Source organism: Aplysia californica, unplaced genomic scaffold (genome assembly GCF_000002075.1).
Source record: "Aplysia californica isolate F4 #8 unplaced genomic scaffold, AplCal3.0 scaffold00162, whole genome shotgun sequence".
Classification (NCBI taxonomy): Eukaryota; Metazoa; Mollusca; class Gastropoda; order Aplysiida; family Aplysiidae; genus Aplysia; species Aplysia californica.
Genome location: NW_004797432.1, coordinates 1,053,227 through 1,064,238, shown reverse-complemented (window position 1 = coordinate 1,064,238; position 11,012 = coordinate 1,053,227). Strand labels below are relative to the sequence as shown.

The 11,012-nt window shown below is 39.0% G+C and overlaps 1 protein-coding gene across 1 annotated transcript; it reads left to right on the top strand.

Annotated features, from left to right (window-relative positions):
• Nucleotides 1-1,290: 1,290 nt before the first annotated feature.
• Nucleotides 1,291-8,445, top strand: LOC101849128 (39S ribosomal protein L17, mitochondrial). Its single transcript, XM_005097712.3, has 5 exons — nt 1,291-1,384; nt 2,953-3,133; nt 4,372-4,443; nt 6,063-6,201; nt 7,904-8,445. Exons 2-5 carry the CDS (start codon nt 2,963-2,965, stop codon nt 8,185-8,187), a joined length of 666 nt encoding a protein of 221 aa, XP_005097769.1. The 5' UTR covers nt 1,291-1,384; nt 2,953-2,962; the 3' UTR covers nt 8,188-8,445.
• The last annotated feature ends 2,567 nt before the right edge of the window (nt 8,446-11,012 follow it).

The following is an 11,012-nucleotide window of genomic DNA, read 5'->3' as shown; positions in this document are numbered from 1 at the left end:
AAAGAGGAGACGAAAGCAGACGACAGAACATTGCTAGAGAGTAGGAAAGGAGGTGAAAGGAGACAAATTTAGAGAAGAAAATTTTTTGGTCGCTACCGGATTCGAACCCGGGACCTTTGAATGAGAGGTGAACACCTTAACCTCTAGGCCAAGAGAGCCCCCAATCGGACATTGGAGGAACTAACAATAACGACAGTAGGTGAATGGATTAATTATGACGGCACGTCCACAGTGTCAGGGGCCAATGATATTATACTAATGACAAACCATCGAACGAAGAGAGATTTGCGTGACCGTTCTTAGACATGTTTTGTTCTTTGTTGGTCGATAAAATAATGAATACGGTGGCCACGGCTGCGTTTGACAGGTGACCTTTTTTACAGTGAAAAAATAAATAAAATAAATTTTTAAAAAATAAATTTTTAAAAAATAATAAAATATATATATATATTAATTAAACGTCAGGGGGGAGAGGGCGCGAATATTATTATATATAATTACATTTTGATATATTGGCCCTGGATCATGGAAATGTTGTTTTCTTGGGAAAAATAGAAGAAGATATTATATAGATGGCAAAAGAGAAAGAAGTAGAGAATAAACAACCGTCTTATTAAGGAATTTGAGCTGAAGCAAGCAAGACGAGAAAAGACCAGAATAATAATGTTCCTAGATGTATAATGACTGAGAGCATCGCTGATCAGACAAAATTAAATGGTGAACCTGAACTATAAACTGACACTTGAAGAATAATTAAGAAGTGGCGTCACGGTATTATCTTTCTATTTTAGTGCATAGTTTGGTTGTAGAAAATATGTTTGGTCATTGTTATGTTCAAAGTAATTTCACAGACAATTCTTATTATATATAATATAGCCAACACTCTCTTGCAACAGTAGCGTGTATAATGCAGTTGCCAGCACCGTAAAACTCTTATTAACTATATCCGTACGCCCTGGGGTCATTTTGTACCCCCCAGGGTTGTATTCTTCACATTTTATAATACTTCTAGTACGAAGCTCTCTTTGAGACTCATAGTATTTCTCAAAAAATCATTTTGACAGACTGCTATGCAAAGCGAACGTATCGGATTAACGAGTAAATTTTCACTTTGAAAAGGGGGAGCACTGATTTGAGTTCGCCACATAGTATGGATACAATAGTAGAACACGACATACGGATAGGGTTAAACAAACAAACAGTAATATTATTATTATAATTATGATTACAGAATTGTGGGCTACAAACAAGTTGAACTACGAAAATGGCGTCGATTTTCTTTGACCCGGAAGATAGAATCTATTCTGACCTTTGCAAATTTCATTGAGAGAATCGTTGACTTGCAAGACCTGTGTTTGACTTTTGATGTTCTGTTGCCTTTAATGTAAGTTTTATTCGATTTTTGAAACTTTCAACGTTTCACATAATTTAGATCTAGATCTAGATCTAGTCTAGTCCCGTGTGTTTCATTTCTGTCTTATTGAACTTCATTCAGTCTCGGTGTATGTATGGTATTTTGTCGTGCCATAATTTGATGCCAAGGATTCTCCTTGATAGAGGAAAAGAGACAGAGGCGTTTCATGCGGGATCTCTTGTCTTTTTAAATCTAGATTGGTCCTAAGCCATGCCATGCCAAGAAGCATTATAATAATTATTGGCCTTTAATGGCTGAATAAAATATCAGACACTGAGACTCGGAAGTTTTTGCAAGGGCAAATGCCAAGAATCTGTTTTCTCAGCCCCCTACTAAGACCCTTTACTAAGTGGCCTAGAGTCCTAGAGGCCTAAGCTACGTACAGCGAGCACCTAGCACACCAAGCCTGTGATTGGCCGAAATATAGATCTAATCTAGATCTAGATGTCGTATTTCCACCATCTATTTTTGTCGTCTACAGAGGCTTCCCTCGCCAGTTGACTTGATCTCACCCTGTACTGTGTGTGTGCTCGCATATGTGTGTTTGTGGGCATGTGTGTGTCAGTCAAGTCAGTGTGTGTGCGCACGCGCTTGTTAGTGTGTGTTTGGATGTACAACTTTGAGAAGGTAAATTTAGGCCTGTGGAACGAGAATTGCTGAGATTGTTTATAAAAGATTATAACACAAATTAATTAATACAAAAAACAAAAAACATGGTGAGATAGTCAGCTGGACTGGCGAGGGAAACTCAAGGGTCTTGGGGGAAACCCCAAAAGACAACAAAAATAGATGTCGGAAATATGTCATCTATATTTGGGCCAGTCACAGAGGTGTGGTAGGTGCTCGATAGCTTCATGTGTAAAAAAAGACATCAACTTCGCTTGGTTTCAGAGGTGAAATTAGCGAGAAAATGGCCGTCAAAGTTTGATAATTTTAATAGCTTGAGAGTCCTTGGAAACTGAAAATTGACTTTTTTTTTGGTGCTTTTAATCAATGCTTTTCTGTAGAATCCACACATAATGTGTTTTCAAATGGATATAAAAGATGTTGAGCCAAAAAAAGAATTAGAAAAAAATTGCCCAATAGTCAGAAAAATTCCAAATTTTTTTATTTCAATATTTTGACGAGCGCATGATCTCACCACGATGCCTCACATATTTTAAAACTTCCAACAAAAGCAGTGTATGGGCTTTAATATTTAATGTCTACAAAAAATTGCAGTGTTGGCAAGGTCTGAGGAGTAGAGGACTTCGGTACTTCTTGTGCCAGAGGGAAGTGAAGGCTAAAAATCAGCCCGCACTGTGAGGGATAATTGTGTTAAGTAAGTCAACAAAGTGAACCCTGACCAGGTCTTCCCCTGCCCTGTTTTCTTCTTCCCTCTCCTTCTACTCCTCCTCCTCCCCCTTCTCCTCCTCTTCTTCCCCCTCCTCCTCATCCTCCTCCTCCTTCCCCTTCTTCTCCTCCTCTTCCCCCTTCTCCTCCTCCTCCTCCCCCTTCTCCTCCTCCTCCCTATTCAGCTCCTCCCTTTTTTTTTTCAGGTGAAGAAGCATGCTACGATTCCGACACCGCATGCGTCCCCGCCAGATGCAGATTCGTCCGGCCGGAGGACCCGAGGCCAGACTGCTGCGACTGCGACAGATTGTATCCGGCTTGATCCGCTACGAGAGGATCGAGCCGACGTGGACGCAGGCAGATGAGGCCAGGCAGTATGCAGAAAGGGTATGCAGTTTACGAAAGCCTCTTAAAAAAGATGGCGTGGTGTGGTCGTCAGCTGATCAAGTGCTATCTCAGCACTAACATGAACAAACTAACTAGATCTTTTGCCGTATATAGGCTGGTAGCCTTTTGCCACTTCGATGAAGTGAGGAAAATTTGTGTAAAGTGCCTTTTCAAAAGACAACAACAGGCCTCTTGCAGGGTTCGAATGGATGACCCTTCAGTTAGGAGCTGGACAGCCTAACCTTTAGGTCTTTAATTAATGTCACCTGTTGAGGGTTAGAGAGTTTTAGGGTTGTTTTGTCTTTGGGGTTGGAGGCATCATTGGTCTTGGTGATTAATTCCTGTTGCTGTGGCTGGTGCAGCTGACTAGCGCATCAGTTTTTGTTCTTTTGCTGGGGACACTGACTTATGCGCCCTACATAATTTAGCAAAATTTGATCATTTTTACATAATTTCTTATTATTTTCCTTTAACATTCTTTGTTAACATTAAAAGAATCTAATAATTTCACATTTTTGGGCTCAGTTTGCATAATTTCAGATTATTATTTTTTTGCATAAAACCACGGGGACAGCACTGTGCATCCTTCTCAGCGAGCGTTGGCCCTGAGAAGCAGAGGGCTGAAGCAGCTCCAGCTCCTAAATAATATAAGATGAGATACATCTTTATTGTCCGGATCCTGGCACATTGGTTTGGTGTTTCACCACGTGCACACACACACACACACACACATGCACAAACATGCACACATACGCAGGCTTACAATCACATGCCTAATATAAATGAGCAGCAATATAACAATAATAATCTTAAGCTAGATACATACTCAATGTTATTCTGATGTGTGCTCTAAGGTCATATGAATACTTATACAAGATGGTATAATTCAGTTGATGAGGATGCCAACCACTTGTTGTAAATGGTTGGCGGGTGCTCTGGTGTGGTTTGCTCCTTCTTTCCTACCAAACGCCTATTGTGCTTATCTCTCCTCCTTCTTTTTTGTGTTTGTTACTCTCTGGAAACTACACCTTTTATCTTGTGCACTTATTTTACTTTATTTTGTGTATTTCAAGTGCTGTAAAACGCTCACTAAACGCTCACTAAACTCTCTTGTAACACCTCTAATCTCCAACACTTAAGTTATGACCTTATTGTGTTGCTTGGGCCATGAAACTTTTTGTAAAATGAAAAATAGCGAACCTGTTTTTAATTTTTCTTTAAAATATTTCCATTGGCAGTTAATCCACCTGGCGGTGAGGAATGGTGACCAACACAAACCCACCATGGAACTTGCAGACTATTGGCTGTTGGTAAGTCACAGATGTTGCAATTGGTTTGGTCAAGGTCATAGCGCGATTGCCTCAGTCTTTGGGGGGGGGGGGGGGGGGTTGTCTTTGTTTTTTGTATTTTTTTGCAGGTTTCTAGTTGTTGATATCATAAAAATGCCTGTTACTTGGTTTGTATCCCCAGGTTATGTTTCCTGTACTAAAAATTCTTCTCTCAAGTCATAAGATTGACGAAAGAAAACATGTTTTTAAAAAAGATAGAAAAAAAATGTTTCTCATAACTAAAAAAAAAGGACTTACTGTTCAGAAGCAATTTTGTTATGATCATGACAGTGAGCTTCATACCAAGGAATTTAGGGTGGCTTGCTGTTGACTCATTTTTCAATGTACAAAACAAGCAAATCGATTTTCTTTTCTGTAATTCTTTTTACTTTAATAAAACGTCAATTTAGTGGCACCAATTTACTTTTCTTTTTTACTTTTATGAACGGATTAAAGAAACTGATTGCATCACTGTACTTCTACTAATACAAACAAGCAATCATACCACAAGCATTTTGTTATTTTGTCAAGCAATCATACAAACAAGCATGCTGTTATTTTGTCAAGCAATCATACAAACAAGCATGCTGTTATTGCATCAGTGTGCTTCTATTCAAACAAACAAACAAATTGTTATTCGATCCATTTACATTTCTGTACTCAAATAAACAAATTTTTATACACTGCTTCAATGTGCTTCTGCTCAAACAAACAAACAGATTGCTATTGCATCAATATACATTTCTCTTTTTTCTTCTTTTTTTTTTTATCCTTTGCCCACTTATATGAGATTGACGCCTTCAGATTAGTAGAAAAAAGTGCGTATAATAGTGTCCAATAGTGTATTACGTGCACACTTAGTATAACAAGTAACTGTTACAGCGGAAGGAGATTCCAGGATTATAGATGTGAGTCATTGATTTGAGAGCAGTGATGATTTTAGAAATAATGGTGGTAATAAGTGATGATGTGGGATTGTGTTTAAGTAATGTTAGCATTAGTCCTATCTTCCCCTGCTCCAATGAGTCACGAGTACTGTGGGCACCCTCTATCCTGTTCCCTACTGGAACCATCAATATACACTTTTCTTTACTCAAAGAAACAAATCATTATATTGTATCAATGTGCTTCTTCTCAGACGAACAAACAAACAAACAGCCTAGATTGTGGGTGATTGGTGGGTGCTCTGATGTAGTTTTTTCCTTTTTTCCTATCAAACATCTCACCTATCATCCTTATATCTCTTCTCCTTTTTTATGTTTGTTACTCTCTTGTAACACCTCTAATCTTCGGCACTTATATGACCTTATTGTGTTGCAGTTGGTGCCGTAAAACGCTTATTAAAACTAAACTAAAAGAAACAAATCGTTATATTGCATCAATGTGCTTCTACTGAGACAAACAAACAAGCTTCTTCTTTCCAATCAAGCATCTATCGTCCTTATCTATCCTTCTTCTTTTTTATGTTTGTTACTCTCTTGTAACACCTCTAATCTTCTGGCGCTCATATGACCTTTTGCTGTTGCGAGCGCCGTAAAACCTCTACCAAAACAAACTAAACAAACAAACAAACAGCCTGGATTGTTGTTTATCGCCTACAGGAAAAAGATTTGGTGCACAAACTGTTCAAGGTGTTAGTTCCGAGGTATAGGAACCAGACGTCGTCTTTCACTGACCTTCACAAGCAGGCCGTGGAATACCCGGGACACGGCAATCCTAACGGGGTGCTGGAACTCAGAGGTGAGTGCGGATGGGTGGTTGAAGGATGCCACTGGTGGATTGGGTGGTTGGAGGAGGGTGCCACTGGTAGTATGGGTGGTTGAAGAGTGTCGTGCCTACTCAAACGGAAAGTGGAATATCCACAGAGGAACCGTAATAGGGTGCCAAGTTTTTGGGTTTTTTTATGTTTTTGCTTTTCTATTCGTTTATATCACATTTGAGTTAAATTGGTCTGTAGTAGTTGAATCAAACAGTTTTTAGGCTTTTCTTGTCAAACAAAACTTCCTAAGAGATGGCCCATCTGTGTCTTATTCTATCAATACTTATTTTTCTTCCACTATGGTAAAATCCAAAAGGGTGGGTGGTTGGTGAATGCCCTTGTGTGATACTCTTCTTCCTTCCTATCAAACATCTGTCATCCTTGTCTCTCCTCTTTCTTCTTTTTTGTTTTTGTTGCTCTCTTGTAACACCTCTAAGTTTTTCTTCACTTATCTAATTATGTTACTAGTGCTATAAAACTCTTACTAAAACATAAAACGTACACAAAAACTTCTAAAATGCAGGAAGTCTGTGAATCTATAACTTTCATTTAGTAGGAAAATTATATAACCAGTGTTTCCTCTGCTGTCTTCATTTACAAGTACAAATAACCCTATCCGTACGCCCTGGGGTCATTTTGTACCCCTGGTGTTGTATTTTTCACATTTTAAAATTCTTCTAGTACGAAGATCTATTTCTCAAAAAATCATTTTGACAGACTGCCATGCAGAGCGTACGGATCGGATTAACGAGTAAATTTCCTCTTTGGAAAGTGGTAGCACAGAGTTATCCACGTCGTATGGATACGATAGTAAAACACGGCTTACGGATAGGGTTAAGTATTCACCCCACTCAATTTTAGACCACTGGTGTCTCTTTTGATGTAGGATTCAGGCACTTCACTGTTGCACAAAAAAAGATATGAGTTTAATTCCTGAGTTGGGAGGTCTTTCTTTTTTTTTTCAATTGGGTATTCTTTTTTTTTTTGAATATGTGGATGGTTGGCAGGTGCTCTGGAATGGTTTGCTCCTTCGTTCCTATCAAACATCTATCGTCCTTGTCTTTCCTTCTTTTTTGTGTTTGTTACTCTCTTGTAACACCTGTAGTCTTCGGCACTTATATGACCTTAATGTGTTGCAAGTGCCGTAAAACTCTTACTAAAACTAAAACTAAGTGATCTACATTGGGTCTACATGGCCATAAAACACCTACAATTATATATATATATACTAGCTGGGCCCCCTTTTGATGAAAGGAATGATCGGTGCTTTAATATCAGCTAAAAGTCATTGGCCTACTATATTTTCACTCTACTGGAATGGGGCAATAAATCTTTAGAGATGCAAAAAATTATAAGGTCTAGATCTATACTCTCAAAACAAAATGCGCCTCGCGAAATATCACTTCCGGATTTTCTAAAATTACAGAGACAGAAGCGTCGGCCTACAAAAGCGATCGGCGAAATAAAGAAATTTAGCTTTTTGCAGCAAAACTGTCTCAAAACTGAAAAAACCAAGGGCGTCATGCTCTGGAGAATATTTTAAAAAATCTTTTGGCAAAAACGGCATGTCGATCGATGCAGCCATTAAAAAGCCTTTTGAATAGCAAAATTCGGCCACCACAAATAGATAATAGATATATATATATATATAATTCTTGTATATATAATTCTTGTCCCATCCAGGTAACCCATGGCCGCCAGTTGCCCCACGCAGGAGAGATACGAAATTCCTCCTCTCTAACGTTTTGCTGGCAGCTGCTCGTAAAGATTTCTACGAGTCGAAAAGACAACAAAAGCAACAAGATCTGGCTTCTTCTTCGTCACCGTCATCATCAACTACGCCATTATCATCATCATCAGAAGAGTTCAGTGAAACGACAGAGAGTAATACTGTTGAGGAAGAAGGACATTCTGTTTCATCTTCTGTCGATCCACCTTCGAGTAAGCCTACTACCAATGAGAGATGATGAATCATGCTTATAGTTTGTTTTTTTTTCTTTTTTCTTTGTTTGTTTTTTTTTCTTTTTTCTTTGTTTGTTTTTTTTAAGGTTGACCGTGAGGAGGGGGGAAAGGTATTTTTTCTTTGCTTACCTCAAGCAAGTTGTTGAGTGAATGGAGGAATTTTTTTTTAAAAACTGCAGTGGCATTGTTTTGTTTGATTTTCTTGATGTGGTCTTGTTGTTTTTTTGTAAGTCAGATGAATAAAAATGTGCATTTCTAACTAAGCAATAGGTTGTGTCTACTTCATTCAACTCTGAGAAGATTACATAGAAGGTGATACTGGTGGGCCCAACTTTTTTTCTTTCCCCTCTGTTATTTCTGTCTGTGTGAGTGGTTGGGGGGTGCCATTGGTAAGTCCTACTTTTTTACTTTTTTCACCTCTGTCGTTTCTGTTTGTGTGGGTGGTTGGAGGGCACGGCTGCTAGGTCCTAGTTCTCTTCAGTTCCTACCTGTCCTCCGTTGTTTCTATCTATGTGGGTGGGTGGTTGGCAGGTGTTCTGGTGTAGTTTGCTCCTTTTTTCCTATAAAAAATCTATCGTCTCTATCTCCCCTCCTTCTTTTTTTGTGTTTCTTTTTTCTCTTGTAACATCTCTAATCATTGGCACTTATATTACCTTATTGTGTTGCAAGTGCCGTAAAACTCTTACCAAAACTATACTCTCTTACCAAAACTAAACCATGTGGGTGGTTGGAGGGCACCACAGTTAGCTCTTCCTTCTTTGCTTTTCCCTCTATTGTTTCCTTCTGGCTATCACGCTTTTTTTGTGCACTAAGTGACTGTTACCGTTTCCTTGTGCTCCTTTCTATTGAAACACAAACCACCCTATCCGTACGCCCTGGGGTCATTTGTACCTCCGGGGTTGTATTCTTCACATTTTAGAATATTTTTAGTACAAGGATCTCTTTGAAATTGTCAGTATTTCTCAAAATATCATTTTGACAGACTCCTATGCAAAGCGTACGGATCGGATTAAAGAGTAAATTTCTTCTTTGGAAAGTGGTGGTACAGAGTTCCGCATGTCACATGATGTACGGATAGGGTTAAGGCCGCTACACACCTGCAGTTACGTTAGAATTGTTCGAGTTGAACTGTCGAATAAGCCCGTCAGTTAAAGCGGAACACAATGGTTACCACGCAAGTAGGCGGCAAAACTTTCCCTTGTTGTCATGATGGAACATAGTATACTTATCAAAAACAATAAATAAGGGAAAATAGAATTATTTTAAATAAGCAATAAATCGAGCCGTGTATGTGTAGACTTTGTTTATTTTGACACGCTGAGTTAAAAAATATAATTAATTTTGGGAATGCTTATTTAGGCCACATATGGCCTAAATAAGGTAAGGGAGGGGGGTTTAGCTTATTTAGGCCACAGTGGACTGTGGCCTAAATAAGGTAAGGGAGGGTGGTTTAGCTTATTTAGGCCACACATGTTCAGACTACCCTTTTCAGGCAACTGAGTTCATTCCACTTTCATAATGGTGCCCCTTTCTCATTTAGTATGGTTTTGCCTCAGTGTACAACTTATAAATCATAACCATAATGAATATTGTAAAGAACAAAGCACAAAACGCAAAATTTCGCTCAATTCCAATGGTTTGAATGAGGGCCGGATTTTTCCTTCATGGAGGGGCAAAAGCTAGGCTACCATTTTGGCACACTTTGGTCAAGTGAAAAGGTCAAATCCTCCGAATGGACTTTCGGGTTAAATTTGGGGTATAAAAAGTGTGTATACTACGTGGCTGAGTCAAAGTTACACTATCTTTGCCTGAGTGACACTCTCTCGTACTGTCTCGTAGTAGTACATGTAGGCTAGTAGGCATAGTAGTAGTAGTAGCAAAGATCGTGTAGAGAATATTTGGTAGTAGATTCTATCTAGTAGGCAGTTTAGTGAACGTGCTCGCGGCAGGGCGAATCGGCCTCGATAAGCCCCGTAGACTTTTGTGATCGGCCACGAAGCCTCGTGTTTTGATGGGTCTAGATCTAGATCTAGATCTAAACAACTCAGTGCTATTCGCACTGCCACATCCGACAGGCCTAGATTTACATCTTTTTAAAAGGAAAAGAAAGATCATCAAAATGGTTGAATTCGCATGAAAATCGATTAGGTAGAACTAGAACTATTAAAACTTGCTTCTGAAAACAAGGCAATTTTTATACGAAGGCCATTTTTATAACTCGATGAAATAAAAACTACTGACTGTGTACTGTGTTATTCTGTATAAAAATAATTTATGAAACTTCAGGACGTAGATCTATTATTATTTACCAGCATCTTTTGACGCCTGAGCTGTAGAGGTTGAAGTTTTCACAACACTAATAGATCTAGTAATAGGGTTAGGTAATACGGCTTTCCGTAAAAAATGCATAGATCTACAAAAGCCGACCACCGAATCGACCGGGCGCCTCGGTCTCCCCTGCACTCTGATTCAATATTATATTTAAACAAAAATGCTAATCAATGAAAATTGCAAATTGATAATAATTTGTTAATCTGTAGAGGATAGGTGGACTCCGGGGTCTGCATAGCGAAATACTAGGTTTTAGGATGTGGACCCCGGAGTCACCGTAGTGAAATAAGGTTTGGTTTAAGTAAGGATTGGTACTAGGTTTTAGGACAGGTGGACTCTGGGGTCACCGCAGTGAAATAAGTAGGTTTCTTTAAAGATTGGTGGAACCCAGAGTCACCAAGGCCATAGAGGATTAAGAAGGTTTAATTAAGGATTGGTGGACCCCCGGGACACCTTGATTAAACCTACTTATTTTACTACGGTGACCGCAGGATCCACC